This window comes from Clarias gariepinus, chromosome 15, assembly GCF_024256425.1.
Source record: "Clarias gariepinus isolate MV-2021 ecotype Netherlands chromosome 15, CGAR_prim_01v2, whole genome shotgun sequence".
NCBI classification, from domain to species: domain Eukaryota; kingdom Metazoa; phylum Chordata; class Actinopteri; order Siluriformes; family Clariidae; genus Clarias; species Clarias gariepinus.
The window spans coordinates 22738631-22759071 of NC_071114.1; the positions used below are offsets into that span (position 1 = coordinate 22738631).

At 37.4% G+C, this 20441-nt stretch overlaps 1 protein-coding gene across 2 annotated transcripts in view; it reads left to right on the plus strand.

Annotated features, from left to right (window-relative positions):
• The window catches only part of ntrk3b (neurotrophic tyrosine kinase, receptor, type 3b), a 132018-nt gene that overhangs the window by 71995 nt on the left and 39582 nt on the right, over positions 1-20441 (plus strand). The window contains exons 8-11 of one of the 2 annotated variants that reach the window (XM_053512440.1): positions 4888-5193; positions 5395-5409; positions 6257-6309; positions 6468-6570. In XM_053512440.1, the coding sequence (XP_053368415.1) occupies positions 4888-5193; positions 5395-5409; positions 6257-6309; positions 6468-6570 (477 nt within the window). The remainder of the gene's footprint in view (positions 1-4887; positions 5194-5394; positions 5410-6256; positions 6310-6467; positions 6571-20441) is intronic. The other variant, XM_053512439.1, reaches the window with a different exon arrangement.

Below are 20441 nucleotides of genomic sequence, written 5' to 3' on the forward strand. Positions count from 1 at the left end.
CAAGGAGGCGCGCTCGGCATGTTTAGCTGTGACAACACAGTGCTGAGTGCTATTGCTTTCCTTGTTAAGGAATGGTTGTGGAATGACAATGGAAGATATGAGTGACTGAAGTGTCGAATTACATGACATGCAGCAGTTAAAACTCCCAAAAGTATTGGTGTGTCTGTAATTAGGACTTATCTTAAGCAGTTATGTCTATTTATCAATAGAGCGACACCGAAACTATTAGGGCTGAGCAACGCATTGTTTCTCAAGGTCTCATCGATGGTATAATAGAAATGATGTAGGGAAAACTAATACACATTTAAAGACAGATCTTTTTTTTGTTTGTTTTGGTCTACTTGATGAACAAAAACGCTGTAACCTTTTCCTTCAAGCCAGAAATCACAGTATTGTCTTCTTTTCTTATGCGTCATTCCTATTTTGAATGAAAAGTTGACTGTAAACTGAGTTTTTCAGTAACTGATGGTGTAGTATGGATGTGTCAGCAAAGCAGGCTGAAAAAAAAAAGAGAGGCTCAAACGGAGATTAAACTTCACTAGCATTTCATTCTGTGCCACCTGGCCAACCACTGCATCTTCTTAAACTGCTGCTGCATAAGACATCTAAACATACTACTGTAGGAGTAAAACCCTAATGCTAAATACTACATGCCTGAGCTAACAGGCCCCACTCATTATCAAGTGATAATCTCACTCTTGTCATATTCTCATGATGATTGACAGGCGAGAGAGAATAATCTTTCCTGGCAAAAAGTCAGTTATTCTTTCTTTGCATTTTACTGTGATTTAAACTTGCAACCTACCTTTTAAAGGACAAACAAATAGGCCATGAAATACTGAAATTCCAAATATTCATACATTCATCTTCAGCAACCACTTTATTCTGTTCTATCCCAGGAGCAACATATTCAAGTTTAAGAATACACCCTGGGTGCTAATGATACTCGAAGGCCATACCGAATTTTACTTTCAAAGATACTGAAACATGCCAGATGTCTGCATAAGTGCTGTCAAGTACAATGGGATTTAAAGTGACAAGGTGTTGAGAAGCTGCTCAAAATAGAATATGAATGCAATAAGAGTGCTGACAAGAGTGTGTTCTGTTCATGAGGTCTGGGTAAAGAATCCTTTTTTTGCAAACTTTCTTTAAATGTTCGCAGTCCCCGCATAATTGTGGTTGTGGGACAACCAGAGATGCTGTCTAGGGCTGAACAGAGGTGTCTGAAATTGATCTATAAACTACAATGATGGGTGAAATAAAAAGTTGCACAGCCTAATATTTCATTCAACCATCTTTAGGTTTGATTACAGCAGGCAATGTGGTGGCCAATTCATGTGTGGAAATGATTCCTCAAGCTCCCAGAACCGCTCTGTCACAATTTAAATCCTGAAATGTCGCCATGCCATCAGGGAAGAAAAACTCCATTGTTGTGAGAACCTTGTCATTCGGTACAGTAAATTTAGGTCAACACATGACCACATACAGTAACACTGCTGAGTCTGGACCAGACCAACCGAAGCAATGTCAGATCATACAGTAACACTGCTTGTACAGTGGGCACTATGCATGATGGGTGCATCGCTTTGTGATCTTCCATTCTTACCCTGATGCTCCCATCGCTCTGGAATAGGGTCAACCTGGAGTGATCAGACCACCTTTGTCCATTACTCCAAAGTGTAATCTTTATTCTCCCTAGCAAACTGATGCATTTGTTCTGATTAGCCGCACTAACAAGTGGTTTCCTTATGGCCACGCAGCCACTGTGATTTCTCGTAATTTCTTGTGGAAATGTTTTTTCTTCCACTATTAAACAGACCGGTGATTTCTACTGTCACTTTTTTTTTTCTGATGCTGCTTTAGGCAGAACATTTGGCAGATGCTTTGGAGAAGAACGTCTGCCAAATGCCTAGATATAAATGTAAATGTACTGTATGTAAGTGATCTCTGATCACAGGCATCCATGGTTTCTTTGACCACATTCCTTTTACAAGGTTAACAGTTCAGCACTATCCTTGCAAGTTTTAATAATAGTGTTGGACAGTTTTTAACCCACTTTCAGTAATTTAAATGTTGTCTTTATTTAATGCAAACCAATAATTTGACTCTTTCTTAAATGGTGCCTTTATTCCTTTTTGGTCTGGCACTTTTTTTATTTTGTTGTGCCAGCTTACTAAGTCAGGGTCACAAAAAATAGAAAAGCAAGGCTATAAAATAATAACTGGATTTGTAATATTAAATATTACACTAGAAGGAATTATAGTTCTATTATAGGTTACAGCTGTTAACATTTCACAAGGTGTGTGAATGTGTGTATTTGTGTGTCCTAAGGGCACATCCTTAAATGATTTGTGGCAGGCCTGGGCAATAATCATGGCATGCATGGCTGTTGGCGTTGTAGGTGTAAACGTGACAAATATCTCCTTTGAAATCGACATTAACGTGGTAATATTTCATAATTTTGAGATGCTGAGAAGAGATTTTTCGAATTTTCTGTTTTGTCTTCATAAAGTGACTTTCGAGGGCAGTAAATCACGATGAAGGTGCTAAATGAATCTATTTATATAGACTCTGTACCTGTACTATTTTGCACTTACTGGGTAGAAACACCTCAAATTGCCTGTGTGTTTGTGCAGTTTTAGTAAAATACATCGTGTTGACCACATTGTTGCTCATTTTATTTTTTTCTCTTCTTTCCTCTCATGTTTTAATCTCATGCCTTTTTAGACTCAGCAAGCATAAATAGAACAATGTGCATTATGTATCAACTGTATCAAGATTTTCAGATTTCTGTTGTTTTACCTTACTTCCCATTCATTATGTTTTCAGATAATACTGTAGGTCAGGAAAGCTACATCTGTGGTATACTCTTTTTTTTTTTTTTAATTCATTTCAAAGGGATGCTTTAGTTCATCTTCAACATTATACTGCAAGTCTGCCTCCACTTATGGCTACTCAACAACCAGAGATTTTCTTTTTAGCTGAGATGAGCTGTGCTATAAAAAATCCATAAAAGGATACTGCAGCTATTGTAGATTTGGAGGAAGTAAATGGATCTCTCTCTTTCTCTGTATGTTTGGAAGCTTCAGCAGGACTCTGTAAATAACACCCCATATAGTCGAGAGGGTGTGTAAAGTGAGTGAGGGATGCTGCAGCATGCTGATCTCAATTCCCTAAACTGAGCGTCAGTTGGTTGGTGTTGGGCAGCTCCCAACACAAAGGGAGGCATGTATCAATCATCAGCCCATCAGTTTAAGCCTCAAGGAAAAAAAAAAAAAAAGAAGAAGAAAAAATCAAATCAATTCAGTTTCTGGCGAAAGCAATCGACTGGCAGTTATGATGAACTCTCATTTTAATGCCAGATCACACGCTGCCTTAATCTGGAAAAATGAGCACTAATGTATATTTTGTGACAGCGAGATTACATTCTTAGATTTAACAACCACTTTCCATGGGAGACCCTAATTTAGCATTGTTCAGTGGTGCATAGTCAGCTGAAAAAGCTTTTCTTTGCTAGACTGATAAAATGTTGAAATGTTTAATACAAGGTGGATTTTAGTACTCTTTCAAGGTTTGATAGCTTTTTTACTATCCAGTAATGGCTATGATTTGTGTGTCCTCTGGGACTTGCCTCATCTCTTCCCTTGCATTACAGAATCCGCCTTCTCGAGTGCACTATCTTTAAGAGCTAATACAAATACACAATACACATCTGTATTCATAGATGAATTGAAGCTTTAAATTTAATTTGTTTATGCATCATTAATTTTAAGTTGGAGAAATATTAAAGCAGATTAATGTAGGAATTTGTTGGTGCATTGAGCAACTCATATTCCAGGGTGCTTAGAAGATTAGCCATTTTTTTGTTAGTTTTTTTTTTTTTCCTCCTAGCATCAGTTAATAATTATTGTAAAGAAAGAACATGTACAAACATAATGTAATAAATTGCAGTGTTGCATGATTAGATGTTATTGGGAAATACACAAAATAAATAAAGTAATAAGGTCAAACAGATTTAGGTCAGTTATGAGCAGGAAACCAAGAATCAGCTTGAGAAATCCAAATAATATGAATATGCAAAAGCCATAAACCTACTGTACATGCATACTCTTTGTTTCTAAAAATAAATGTACTTCTTCTATTTGATGATGTACAGTAATAACAATATCCTGTCCTATGTTAAATACATTTTCCAAGGGGATATTAAGCACTTTTGGTTTATTAAGACTGTAAAGTCTTATACTATACAAAAAGAAATAGCACTTTTTTAGTCTTAAGTTTTAAGTATTAACTTTATTTAGTCTCAAATTGTCTAAATGCTTATCTAATATAGTTATCTAAAGTTATTAAATAACAATATTGGTTATTTGTGCTGCATTGGCTTTTCTGGGGGATCTGACCAGACAGACTGGCCTTTGGTCCCTGCTAGGAAGGATAAGCATTGAGTACCCATGATCCACTCACCGGTTTACTGGTACTGTATATAATTGGTGATCAGTGTTAATGTGGTAACACTAATATTTTGTGGTGTAATTAATAGCTTAGAACACGTTTCATAAAATAGAGGGCTCTGTTCCAGATGTTGACCTTGCAAAGTATTAGCGGTAACCTAACCAGGCACTTACACAGGTGGCAGAACCAATAAACATCTAAAAACCTGTTTATAATTCAACAACTCTGTTCAGAATCCGTTGTGCTTGTTAAAATTGATAATGTGGAATGGTTAATGTTTCAAAGGTTTATCACCACCATTCACTCATATATTAGTTATCTGCTCATCTGGAAATTTTGTGCACATAGAATTTCATACATTTAAGTTGGATACAATTCAATCTAAAGGAATATCTTTGTTTACTTATCAGTTCTCCTCCTCTCTCTCTCCATTAGTTCCCCCAGTGATTATAAAGTTGGAGGAGCCGGAACGAAGACACCACACTTGCATCGAGTTCACCGTGCGAGGTTTCCCCCATCCCACGCTTCAATGGATCCACAAAGGACATGAGGTCCAGGCTCCGTACATCCACACTGAGATGGAGCTTTACCAGGACTACCTGGAAGGCTGCCTGACTTTTGAAAACCCAACACACCACGATAATGGGAACTACACGCTAGTGGCAACCAACTCGCTTGGCTCAGTCACTAAAACGGTCTTTGGGCATTTCCTGGAGGCCCCGCCATTTAATGAGGAGGAGGGTAGGTTTTTATTTATTTATTTTTAAATAATTTGAACATATAGACATTCTACTTTTGAAAATGGCAGTGGTTAGTTGTTCAGATACTATGTAATCTGTATCTTATACTGTAGTACTCCATACATATATTTAGGTTGCTACAGTATCTGTATCTCATTTAACATGTCCTTTTTGTCTCTTTCTATTTCTCTGCTGTAAAAAGGAATTATTGAATATGGTAAGTGTTTCTTTGGGATTGAACATTTTCAGAATCACGTGTGTCAGCAATTCAGGAAGTGAACTTCGTTTGACTCTCGTGATGCTCTTTAAAATCTATTTAACGATCAGAATGATGTTTCAAACACTCCATAAGAGTCATTAACCAGCTATTGAGTGCTCCCTCATGTGTTACTATAGTCTTTATCTTTTAAAACCAATTCTTTTTAAAATGAAGTTCTTCCTGCTGTCAACTCATCCGAATAAATGTCTTAGAATTGTTCAAACACGTTTCCTATTTCTCTGCCACAGGTGTTACAAGGAAACAATAAGAAAAGTTATAGTAAAATAATCACAGCCTCTGTCCTGTCATGCGCCCACCTCTACGCGTGATGCTTATCTGTCTGAAATCCGTTTCATCCCTGATTACTAAAAGCGGCTTGTGTACTGGTGTACCACAAAATATAGAACGAGGAAAAAAAACGAACAAATAGTTTAAGCCCAGAGGAGGAAGACCTGTGCTTCCTGTTAAAACTGCATTTATATCACTTTAACCCATGGCGCCTGTTCCATTATTGGGCAATTAATTATCTTGGAATTACCCTTTGATCTCGAGTGCTGAACTCGCCAGACTAGTGCAGAAAAGTTACACTTTTCTCGAGCCAAAATGGACCTGGTTCCAGCTTGTGATTACTTCCTTCCCTTTAATAAATCAGGTGCTCATATTATTTTCAACAGCACCTGTGAGTTCACATGGCATAAAATGATTCACCTTAATACCATGACATATTCCTTGTTATTTAATGGACTCCAAGCCAGGTATGTCTTCCATATTGTTTCCTGACGCAATTTCTCTTGTTGTTTTCTAGGAGAACCCACGCCTGGGAGCGATGTAAACAGGCCAGACGAGGACTCATTCGGGGTGAGATGCATGTTACATTTAAGTGTTACATTTATTTACAGCTCAATGCTGGAAATTATTCTTTCCTGTTCACACCCCGAGCATTTTCTATATTCTGCTCCGCGTTAATGCCATGCTGTTCTTAATTACCCGCTTCGCTGCTCCCTCTGTTCCCGTAGATGTCTATAGCTGTTGGATTGGCTGCTTTTGGCTGCGTGTTTCTCATTGTGATGTTTGTGCTGATCAACAAGTACGGCAGACGCAACAAGTACGGAATGAAAGGTAAGAGGAAAGTTGTTTGTTTAATTTGCACTTAAAGAGATTAGCTCCTTATTATGACTCGAAATGAATGGAATATATTTCTTATTCACTTACTTAACATCTTTACAGCTTACCTTGCATACAGTGTCACACAGGGTCTGGAGCCTATCCCAGTAGTTTTAGGGTACACCCTGGATGGGGTGCCAATCCATTGCAGAACACCCACACATATATACACTCACATGCCCATTCACACATTACCGAAAAATTCGGGAATGCTTATTAACCTATTCTGCATGTCTTGTGTAAGGAAACTGTGTAAGGAAACTGTACCTGGCAAAACCCATCATGCACAGGGAGAACTTCCCAAAGCGGGAATCAAAACCGGACTCTGTACTGTAGGTGCAAGGCAACAGTGCTAACCACTAAGGCCGCCAGCATGTATTATGCTAGTGGGCAAGGCTCAAAAGAAAGTGTTTAAAAGGCCAGAAGTCTGACTTGGGCGAGATCTTTTCATCCAGGTTTTATTGATGTTGGAAGGATAATATATTTTGCAATGTAAAGTTTACTGTTCAGGCTTTGTTTTTTTGATCTGAGATGTGACCCATCAGGTGGTTCAGTGAAGGCAGGTACTGTAGTAGTTCTCCATGTACACTTTGTACCACCTTAAACCTTATGGTATTGTCACAACTTCTACCCAAGTGAGTGCTTGCTGGACTATGAGACTTGATAAAAAAATTGCTCCGGCTTATTCAGAGCACAGATTTATGTGCAGATTTGTGGTGCTTTATGTACTGCTGTTAAAAAGTTTGTTATGACAATATTTCATCCTAAATTAAGTCTCGGATCACAGGTTGCCATCCCTGCTCCTGTTCCTTATCCACTGTCCTGCACTTTTAATATTTTATACCTCAGAAAGGACTTTTATTTGGCTTATGGGGTAAATTAGTTGTGTTAGAGGATAGGAAAAAAATGAACAAGTCAGAGGAAACTGTATGACAGATGTTGTGATTTATTAAACTAGCATATTACGGTTATATAAATAAGTCCAATTATATGTGATCATACACAAATTCCACCAACAGTTTCCTCATTTATCAGGGATAATTTGGCCAATCTGTATGTTCAAAAATTTCTGATTTGATTATATGTAAATGAGTGCTTTTAATTAAATTGCTGTTAAATAATCAAACCATTATGCTCAATATTATACAAGCTAAAGAAAATAACACAGATAACCCAGCTCATGCAACATACACCTGAAATGTAGATATAAGGTTTGGATCAACATGTGATTTATAAATGAGCACCAATGCGTCAATTCCTTTACCAATGAGTTTACAAATGTGGATCCTCTATCAGCACTTTAGCTCTTCAGTTGAATAAATGTTGAATACAATTGCGTAAAAGAGGCAACATAAACCACTGACCTGGATGCTTAACAGCTTAACCACATGCATTGGCTTATCAGACTCAGATATCATCATATATGTTATTGTTTTTTTTGACGTTTATATCAAGTGATATTTCATACCTGTATATTAGCCATGGGAGTCAGAAACCATTCCGTAATTGACCATCGGTTTAAGTAAGCCAGGCATTGATTGATTGATAAACAGTTTAACTACACAGTACATTTCTTCTTGCAATTGTTGCATTTCCTGAAAATCACATTGACCAGACTTGACTATTAATACAGAGTACATTACACATATATACATCAAATCACAACATGCATAACCACCCATTACTGAATATATTAAGGTTACAAATATGACACAGCTGTCAGAGCAGATGTACATTGTCATTGTAGGCTAACTAGCATTTACCATTTTACTGTTAATCAATTGTGTGAAATGTACAGGAACTCGACTGATCGTCAGCTGTAATTAATGATCGACCCATCGATAATAATAACATCATACAAATTATAACAGATGCAATTTGACCTATTGACGTTTTGTTTGTATAAAATAATGATTTGCATGTTAGATCAGAATTAGAAACCTGCCATTCTTATATTTATAAGTAAAGTTTTAATTATATCTGAATACGGTTTTGTCTGAGCTGCATTAAGTTTACCAGATTTTTTTTAAAGCCTAAAAGAGTTCTTTGTTTTAAGTAGTTATAGCCAGTAGGTATAGCCAGACTATGGCAATGAAGGATGTCCATTTCTGTCATCAACCATGGCCAAGAACTACCTATATTTAAAGATAGGAGACAGCCATTTGGCATATACTGCAATCAACCAATCAAGAACCCTTCATGAAGCCCATTGGCGAACACATCTTGTTCCAATCACCAGTGCTTTAAATTCAACTGTGAAATCACTTTTAAACACTATCCATGGTGTGATTGTATCTTGTTCTTAAAACTCAAGGGGCTACAGTGTTCAAAAGTAACTTTACCCATCAAAAGCATGTGTGCACAAGTGCATATAAACAGAAGTATGGGTAGGCAGCCAATCAGATTAAAACTTTCCAGATTCTGAAGCTTATGGCTAGATAAGTGCACAGTGGGTAGAGGATGGTTGGGGCTAAGGTCGAGACCAAAATAGAATAAAAAATAACAGCTTCAGAAGTGTGAATTGTATAAAGATAATCTAAATCTAAATCACGTTAAGCGCCTTCTTGGAACAAGTCTGAAGACAGAGAGCAATTCTGTGTACCTATCAACATGTCTGTGACAGGATAAGTCTTTCAGGTGACAGACGCAAACAAATTTATAGTCTTGCACTTGACGTGAATGTGAAAGTTGCTTTTCAGTCACATTTACCTGTTGGCTTTGCCCGACTCTCTCCATCTGCAGGTGACACTCGACCACGCCCACACTGCCATAATGTCTTTTTAAACTCGAGTAACCAAAGCTCAGGATGAGCTGATAGTATATACAACAATCTTTGACTGAGACATTCAGTGTCGTTCATATACATTATTGGCTCACCATTGATGATATTCATTGCTAAATCTTAAAAAATTAATAAACAATCAGGACAATATGAAAATAATCTTAAACAAAGTTGCAGTTCTGGCTTGGTTCATTGTGGCAAAGTCATCCGTCATCTTTTTCTCTCTCCCTTCAAAAACGACTGCATGGAATGTGCCTGACTGCTATTTCCCCTTAAAAATTTTTGCTGCACCCATCAGATACCATTGTTTCACAAGTTGTGACGCATTCCTGTTCACTCTACAGACTATGAGCTCCTTTTTTGTGTTTTAAGTGGAACGCCTCATTATACTGCACTTCATCCTGATCGACAAGGTTGAAGAGCTATAAAGGAGGCGGCGTTCAGACTGTGACGTTAATATAGAGCCTTTTTCAGCATCCCCTCACTACAATAATAGACCCACTTGTCCTGTTTTCCTCCTCACATCAGCTGGAGGTCTTAGGCAGTCATTACCCGAGGCTGTATGAAGCCGATTTATGCCTGTCTCAGGCGCTCGGGGGCCCTGTTTTTGGCAACTGGAGTTTGATCACAGCCTATTTCTAGGTGCCAAAGATAATCACAGTGTGTACACAGGGTGTGTGGCAGTGATTTTTTTTCTTTGTTCCCCTGGTGAGCCCCCCAGATTTGAATTAAATCACTGCAGGGTTGCATGTAGCTTTACATACGATTGATTTACCTGCCATTCAAACATGGATGCTGTTTAGCGTCTGCCATTTTAATGATTTTGCTGCTGCTTTCATTCTCTTGTGCTAAGCGCCCATGGGCTTGATTATAAGAGCAGCTTGTATATGAGTCATAAGACTACAGAAAAAAAAGATGTCCATGCTTGTCAATAACAATATAATCACAGAGATTTTCCTTACAAGGCTAAGTGCAGGAAATACGTCTACTTAAAGGGATTTTTTTCATTATAGCATCTATTTCTTACACAAATTTTCATATTACCTATCTAAAAAAAATACGATATATAACGTTATTTTCTTAGGATCTATTACACTAAGAGCATTAGGGATGAAATATACAAACATATTCTGGTTCAAACAGTACACCATAGCGCTGTTAAATTCTCTCCGTCCTGAACGGAAGGTGTCAATTTATTTTCTTTAACAGCAGCTCTGACAGTAGTGCCGGTTATAATTCAGCTCAAGCTCATTTAAAGAGACTAGCATGGCAGCCACTTCACATAATGTAAAGATAATAATTAATAGTTATATATATTTTTTTTGATTAGAAGAAAAATTTTTAATAGAAGAGTAATAAAAGATTTAGGATGTGCTTTTTGGGATGAATGCATCACCTTCTACACCACCTGGCAAAAAAGTCACCCTTTTAGAAAAGTTTAAATCAAGCAAAGAAATAAATAAAAATTGTTATATAAATTTAAACCAGGAAGTTTTGAACTGTCAACTTTCTGGAGGAAAATGTGGTCAGGAAAGAAGCACGTCAGGGATTGCTTAAAGACTTGGTAAAGTTGCATCATACAAAAAATTTACAGTAGGAATTACAGCTATGTTTAATAGAGAAAGTAATAATGTTTCCACATGCACACATGTAACAAGAAACTTACAAGATTTGGACTAAACAGCTGTGTAGCCACAAGAAAACCACTGGTTAGTCAGACTAATTGGTATTTGCTATCAAGCATTAAAGTTGGACTTTGGAGCAATGGAAAGAGGGTCATGATGTCTAATGAGTCCAAGTTGACCCTATTCCAGTGAGATGGGCAATGTGCTGCAGTAAAAATGATGCTAGTTGCCTTTGATTTGCAGAAAAAAAGGAGCAACTATTCATTTAATTTGTATTTGTTTTTTAAACTTAAAGTTTAAAGTAAAATTTAATGAACATAAGTTTATGTTTAAAACAAAGTATTGAACGAGCATGATTATGGCAGGTAATTGACTTTATTCAAATACTCCCCTAACCTCTGAAAACACACACTTATAATGTTTCATACTGTTTAGTATAATGATTTTCATTTATTTTCTCTGCTGGGCTGGCCATTATCAGTACTCATTGGTTTTCATTTAGCATTTTTATGTATTATTATTATTATTATTATATAGAAAAAAATGTAATGTAATTGTAAATCTGTTTTTGTTTGTCTTGCCTAATAAAATATGATCCTGGAGAACTAATGAACATTATGTGCATCCAGGGTCCAGGAAGAACATAGGGTAATAAGAAAAAATGTATTCAAACAGGACACAGGCTAATTAGCTTAATGCACAATCCCTTCAGTACATTTCACTGATTTCCTCCCATATGGGCCGCTTTCCTGGAGTGCTATCCATATATTTCATTGCACCATTACCAGGATCGGATACTATTATTTTTTCTCTTAGGTGCTTCCAGCAATGTCTTTCTTATAGGCCTGGTGTGGGCCGGCATTTTGATTGAATTAGAATCCAATCCTTTGGCCCCGGTTTTTCCCTTTAATTCAATCTTATTGCTTGATCATTGCATGATTTTGAAGTTGTGGTCATAAAGAGACATGAGAGTTTCCTTTATAGCTAGCAGAACTGAGACTTGATAATATCTCAAGCCTGGAGTAATATTGCAGTCACAGGGAGCAGAGCTTTTTGTACAATAACTGTGGAAGCAGAAATGATCTAGTAGTGACTCATGGCTAGCACATTAGAAGCTGCGAGATGGATTTTTAGCACTGGATAAATGTTGCTCTTCTATGCTAATTTTAGAAAGTGAAAGAGAGACCAATGATGTCTCTTCTGACCTGATGAGACCATTATGTTCTCACAAGTATGCTTTTTTTTTCATACTTATTTCTGAGGGAGCGCAGTGTGTCATTATAGGCATGGGACAGTGAAGTGAATGGTATGCTGAAATCGCATTGTTAAACTGATCATGCTAGCTAAAGTAACAATTTAGAAATGAAACACACGCAAACAAAGCACAAGTGTCCAAGATCACATGGACATGTCTGCTGTCAGATGTTTCTTCTTTTAGTTTTGGGCTAGAGCTACAAGTCTAATGTAGTTAACAAGTATGAACACTTATTACTATTTTTTAGATTCGGCTGGCACTTTTAAGAAGCAACTTACAGTTGATAAAGGCTACAACTGAGTGACGGATTAAGGGACTTGCCCAATGACCTTGGCAGTTCTGGGAGCTTAAAAATCCACAGCATTACCCACTGAGGTAGCAGATTAGTGGGTAATATGGCAAAAAATATCCTAGAATTCTTTAAGGCATTTCTTTGATAAAGGCTACATACAGTATATATTCCTGTAGAAAATTTTCCTTTGAAGCCCACGAAACTGTGCTGATAGAAACCAAGAGAAGCTCTACACGTATATGGCTGTCTAAGGCAAATTCAAATTCAGCGTATTGAAGCAAAGATTATTCAGCAACTTCCCTAAACTACATGCTCTTAATACAGACTTTTAAGTCCCACCAAGAAGTTGTGCATCTCTAGAAGTAAATACGAGTGTGTATGGGTGGCGTCGCATACAAAACCTCTGTTCTTTTTACTTTTCCTGTCTGGACCCACAGCTTTTACTTGGATTAGATAGTTGGACGATCCTTTGAAGGGATAGAACCCAATCATAAATGGCTGAAATGGTAATGAGCATGACTTAAACATAACCGTGCCGGTCTGAAATGTTTTGACTTGCAGTAATACTTAGTTCAGAGAATTTATACGAAACATAATAGTATGTCTACCTATTTTACATTAGGTGTATTACATGTACAGTAGTACATACTTAGACTTTGTCTTTTGAGGTTATTTTAAATGAATTATAAGTAATTATAGAATTCTATTTATTCTGATTATTTGCGTTCATTTCCGTCCATTCTTTAGAAGCACATATACGTACGTACACTGCCATAGACTTTCTCAAAAACATTACATGTTCGATAGGTTGAAAGCATAGCATTATAAGCGACTACTGCTTTTTAAGACATCATAGCGTTTTGACTAAGGCTGTCACATTTTTAAGACTCCTTTAAATGCGGCTTTCTTGTTCCAACCAAAACCAGACATACTACAAACAGATATAACTTTTTAATTATAGCATTGTATCTACTGAGTTAAAGAGTTTACATTTCTATTATTAATTGCATCTTATTGATGTTAGGTAAATATACCAGTTTATTTTACTTGCTTACTTTATTTAATGTCACCAACCATAGGCTCATTCTATTATCCTTATTTATTGTTATTTAAGATGAGGACCTCTCCATCCTTGTGTGCCCTGATGAAAAGTGGTTTAGTTTAACCCCCTGCTGTCATTTTGCTTGTCATTAATGATCTTACATGACATTTTCTTTTTTAAATATCGCCCGGCCTTAATCTATAATATATATAATCATCCCATTTGAATAAACATCTGTATTGATTTGAGACTTTCTAGCTAAGTAAAACTAACAAAGCAAACCTCAGATTCCAAACATGACTCCATTTGGGTTAAGGGCAAAACTGTACTGTACTGTACTGTAGCTGAACTTTAATGATACGCCCCATGCTTTAATCAAATACAGTCAGCATGTTTTTACTGTCCTCACCAGCCTTTCATCGTCCTATCTCTGCGGTCACAAAAGGTTAGCCAACTCTCCACTATAGGCCTGCAAATAAGCCACAGGCTATTTTCCACTCACCGGTTAACCAGAGTGTTCCCTGCCAGAGAGCGGCTTAGTGTCAGCTGCTGGTATAGTACACACAGAACATATCGAGCTACTCACAGAGATGCTTGCGTTTGAGGTTAACGTTACATGTAGTTTCATCAACAGATGGGCAGGGGGAGAAAAGAGGCAGAAATATACTGTCTGCATACTGTAGCGGTGGAAGAAACGGTTCTGCATTTAACACATTAGAGTCACTGCATAAATACAGCTTTCTCTCTGGTGTTGTACCTCTCCATTTTGCAATTTTGAAAAGATAAGTGCCTCACTTTGCTGCAGGTGGATATTAGATAGAGCCTCTTCTTTCTTGATTTTGATCCTTTCGGCTTTTCTGCAGTCACAACACATTGTTGGAATTTCTAGTGAGATAAGAAAAGTGCTCTAAAATGGCAATGAAAGCGGTTTGGAAGGGCATTGGTCAGGTATTCAGACTGAAATAGTTTATCATGAGTGCAAGAAAAATACTCTTCTTGCACTCAAATAGTGCCAATTCGGGTTTTACGCCTATTCCATATGGCTTTATATCATCATTATGTCTCCTAAGTATTTCTTTAGTTTTCAACTACCAGTTCTGGTGACCTTGTGTGACTCAGTCTTTCAATTCAGGAGTGGGTTTCTACTGTTGCAGCCCATCCATCTCAGGCTCAGGCATGTTGTGTATTCTGCGATCCTTTTTGCCTTACCATGGTTGTAAAGAGTGGTTATTAGACTTACCATACTCTTACTGTCAGCTCAAACAAGTCAGAAAAATACGTATCTATATATATGAAAGAAAGGTTTTATCTGTACATTGGCCAGAACTTGCTCTTTAACAATATCTTTATGTTTCATACATTGGAGGACCTGAAAACAGAAACCAGAAACCTCGGGAAAAAGTGTGTCTTTATGTCTGTCTGTCTGTCTGTTAGCTGATTTTGTCACAGCACCATGCCGAACTGGCTCTACAGAATTTAGTAGGGTTGAGTAAAAGTGATGTTATGAACAGTCATGTGCCAGATTTAATAATCGACTTTAAACAGGGAGTGTATTTGGCTGACGGCGAATGAAATACAATTTAGCGTAAAACAAGATGTAAGATACTCAACCTTACAACATTTTATTTCTTTGTATTAATAAGTTAGGCAGAGACTTTTTCTGTACCAAATAACATGTACAGTACAGGGGCGTCAACCTGAAATAGATATTACTGAAATAGATATTAAACCCACCAAGCATGCAGAGAATATACAGTACAAACTCCACACACACAGACCCGAGGTGGGAATCGAACCTGTACTGTAGAGGTGCAAGGCAGCAGTGCTGATCATTAAGCCTCCATGTGTTTTTATATATATTTCACAGACATAATTTACACAAGTAAATAATACATTATAAATGTCCCTCATAATAACCAGAATGGCCCCTCATTTAAAAAAAAAAATCTATAATTTTTTTTTAATTGGTGACAAAATCCTCAGGCTTCTATGGGTACCCTAAATCTGCCTTTACAAGCCAGCCTGTTAAATATTCAGATTAATGTAGGCTTCGTTTCTCCTTCAGTCTCGGATGTGTCTTTGTCTCTGCGCTACAGATCACAAGTCAAATCAACCAATGGAGCATTTAATTGTTCTCCTAGGCTCACCTGTAGTTCTGTGGTTACAGTGGGGCTCAATGTGAGCATTAATAAATGCCTTTGACCTGCCCACAAAATGAGATTGCTATATTCTCTGCAGACAGTCATTATAGCCTCGTGAAGCCAATATAAATGTTCTCTTTTTCACTAACATGCACAGTATCGTAGCAATACCTCATTCTCCGGTGCCGAGCTTCCTAAGGATGTGTTGCAGCTGACCTTATTACCTGAGAGTAGTGGATGCTGGAAAACAGCCTCTGAGAGGGTGTCAAGGCCGTCCTCTCCATCCTAAACGTGCATGAAATGGAGATTGAGGTGTGTTGTGTGGTGGAGATGAGCGGTCATTACAGGCTGCTCAAAGGAAGCGCAGTAAATCAATTTAATGACTGCAAAACGGCCCGATCTCCACTGCCACAACACCATTAAACATGATTTAGAGCGGCGTAATGCGCACATGCTTTGATAATGATGGGCGTGATGATACGCAGACAGCTCAACACCACCCTACGGAGATTTACTCCTCTGTGACAGATGCCGAGAACAAGTTTGTCAGGAAATTAATTTTTTCGCACCCTTTTCACGCGATACAAAAAAAAACCTTCTACCCCTTGCTAAGATCGCGGCAAATGTTATAGAACACTCGCGTAATGGCTAATTTGCGCACACCCTCTGGGTAAGATTTTCAATGCGGGCACATTTGATTTTATTTCTGAGTTTGTTGCTCGGGTAACTATCTAAGGGGCTGGGAAGATCTCAGGAGATATCCACATTTTTTTTTTTTTTTTATCGAAAACCGTAAACAATGCTGAGGAGAAACAATTAATAATCAGCTCACATGTGGGTGCTCATGTCTCCAGCTCAGAGGTTCCTAAAGCATGCTGACGCCACCTGTACACTGCATTAAAAAACGAGGGGCTGTAGTGGAACTGTCATCTATAATAGGCAATTTCTGTGATCATCATGGTGTGTTGTCACGGCTGTCACAGGAGATGTGGCTGTGGCTGGCAAGAGTGCTAGAGGGAGTGAGAAATTCTTTTTATTTCCATGCTACATCAGGACTCTCCCACATACTCCTGGCTGGCATGCAGTGACTGGCCACTTGATTTAATGGGGCCACTACAAGCCTCGTTTATCGTAGCTCCAGCCCAGGCAACGGGAAACAGAGATGTGCATTCACACGTCCGTTTTACATCATTTCCTTTTTTGAATCACATCTCAGCATGCCCTGTTAGCTTCTTGGCAAGCTGGTATCTACTAATCATTCATGGCATTGTATTATTATTTTTTTTTAACATGGAGTTCTTTTGTTGACTTTTTTTGTTGTAAAGAGTAAAATATTTATTTATACCTTAATCCATAATGGTAATAATTTCAGTAGTACAGTTAGTGCAGCTTTGCGGGGCAAATCACACACACACACACACACACACACACACACATATATATATATATATATATATATATATATATATATATATATATATATATTTTATATATATATATATATATTTTTTTTTACATTATTTGTCACCTGATTATTGAGATTATTGAGAATACAGTATAAAGCATTTCTGATTTTTTAAACTTCCGTGATTTGTATGCCAGAAAAGTAAAAAGTAAAAAAAATAAAATAATAAAAAGTCTTTTAATGGCTTAAAATGCCCAAATATTTAATTTACTGGTGAAATATTTTATAAAATATACAATTTATGCAAAAAGTGTAGGGGAAAATATAATGCCATTGTACCAGAATCGTTTTCTTATGTTTTCTCATGCGTATGCCTTCATGATGTAGTATGTGTAACCAATCTTTAACCAACCAGCCAGTATTATCGTTACCGATGGTTCCGATATTGACACTTACACACACCACGCATATTCTGGATCGGAATATATATCAGTATATAAAGCACACTTTCACTTTACTGGTGCAAAAATTTCTGGTCCTTTTTTTTTTTCTTCACAAAGAAGGCCCTTAGTGATTCTTTGCATTAAAAAGACAGTATTGTTAAATTGCAGAGCACCAGGGAGATGCTTTTTAAAAGGGGCAGTGTAATTAAACAGCTCATTAATTCCTCCTTTCATTTTAAGTCTCAGTTCTAATTAGTTATAATTCAGCCCTACGTGCATACTTCTTCTTTTCTGCTCCCTTTTAGAGCTATGGTATGATTAGCACCTGTAGTAAAAGTAGTTAACTACTTCAAACAACCTAGAATTGATGGCAGTTAATTTGAGAAGCTAATATGAAGGCGAGAGTGACACAGCAGAGGTCAATTGAGATGCCAGTCAAGGAATTCAGATTGAATGAAAGCAGTCCCCAACTGGGACATGTAAATAGGACACGTCAAATGACTTAGACGGCCACATAAGAATGTTTCAGAGTAATGCTCCTGGCTTTCTTTATCGCCTATTATTCGCAGAATTTAGCAAATAGCAGTCTTTTTTTTTTTTTTTTTTACTTTTCTCATATTTCAGTTATTGACATTTTTGTTAACATTGTATTGATGTTTAGTTTGCTGCAAAAGTGGGCCATACTGTATGTGTGCAAACACAAATTATAAATCTACCACGCTCTGAGCTCGAACTGTGTTCCTCAAAAAGAACATGACACATTGGCACAGGGGCAGATGCAAATCACTGCTCTTATTTAACACAAACGCTGAAGTGTTTGTTGAGCACTACTGTACCGAAAACACTTCCTGAAAATAGCTTTAATTGTTTGAATCCCAGATGTGGGTGGAAGTCTTCTTCGTCGTCTTCTTTTTTTTCTTTTTCTATTTTTTTTCTTTTTATGTCACAGGAAAGATGTCATCACATGACATGACGAGCGTGTGTGCGAGAGGGCTCACAGCTCCTGTCTTTTCTTCCTCGGGGATCAAACAAAAGGATTGCACCGATTGTTAGTCGACCTCTTTTTGATTGGCCCCTCTCCTCCTCTGGGAATACATGAACAATTCTGGCAATTTTATATGTCTAAGTGCTTTCATTTGTGCCTCATTTCATGTTCGGGGATGGAGGGGGTTTGAATTATAATGCACATTACACAGAAAGCTAAAAATGAGATGTGAAAGGACGAGAGCGGCCGAGATGATCGCTTTCCATAATCAAGATGGTTAATAAAAAATGGTTGGTTGCTTATCGTCTTCTCCTTCCCCGTAAATCTTTTAAGGAATTCGTCCCCTTTTTAGAGGAGAAGGAAATAGCCGAGTATTTGATGGAGGTTTGGGGGAAATGAGCTGTGAGCTTGTGGCTATTCAGAGCTCTAAGCCAATTTTTTCATATATATCCTATTTTAAATTTTAAACGCATCAAGAATAAGACCATAGAAAAGGACAAGGTGGTTTCCACATCTTTTACATTTATCTTCCTATCCCTAAATGATGAAGGCATTATCTGTAAATGTAAAGACCCTGAAGTTCTTTATCCTGAGCCTGATCTCTGTATTAACTTAAAGACATCATCTGCTACAGTATATTGAACTTCCAGCTGTCTAACACACAGTATGACTGCTAAACAATTCCTGCTATCCGTTATCACCCAAATAAGAGTCTGGTTCCTCTTAAAGATTTTTTCCTACTGCCATCTCAGGGAGTTTTTCCTTGCCACTGTCACCCTTGGCTTGTTTCACTGGTAAAAGCGCTATACAAATACAAATAAAATTAAATAGAATTGGATTGAATTTTACTGTCCACTTTACACCAGTCCTGTGTAATTTTTCATCAGTGGGTCCTGCGTCCCTTTGTGATGCTTATATGAGCATCTGGTTAAAGGCTTTGCCCAACGGTCCAACAGTGGCAACCTGGCAGTGGTGTCAAACCCCCAACAATCCAATCAGCAAATCACAGCCTCAGAACAACCCTAATACACATACCTATAAAAAAATTATGGCATGAACATACAAGAGACATTTAAATAGTGTGTTATTGAAGGGAAAATGGCTTATTTAATGAGTCCAGTAATATTGCACAAACTAGTAGCTACTCATTTAAAAACTGAAGCGTAAACCTGTTGGGTTTACATTGAGGCAGCCTTGAGAGTGAAATACCTAGAGATCCACTGAAATATTTCAGACTATTCCATCCGGCACCAACAACCATAAACTGATAAAGTTGTAAAAAAAAAAGATGGATGTGGGTGTCATATCGTTCCTTTCTCTCTTTTTTTATTTCTAAGAATGGATTTGAATGCTGCTTAAACACTTTGCATGTCTTCCACATATGTATTTTTATACTTGTGCAACTAAAACCTTTTTTATCACTTGTAAATAATGTTGCTTAGCACACAGATTTTTTCCCCCCTTTAGAGTTTTGGGTAATTTTCCATATATTCATGGCGCACAATCCTAATTAGATCCATTTCTACTGAGTGCTTAATCAAATATGTCGAGTATATCTAATATTTGAGGATATTCATATAATTGGAGAAAGAAAGCCAGACATTCCAGATTGGTACATCAAATCTATTTATGACATTCAGAATTGAGGCAGCCACTTGTGAGACAGCTGATCAATTCTCAAGCCAAAACATGTCGATTTTGCTTGGTGTTGGAGAGAAGAAAAAGACATCTCCCGTGGAGACATCCTCTGACCTCATACTTGGAAAATATGAAAAGAAATTCCTGAAACTGACGGTTGCTAGTGAACAACTATTTTACAGTTACAGAGTTTCCAGAGTCTCATTAATCAGTGGTAG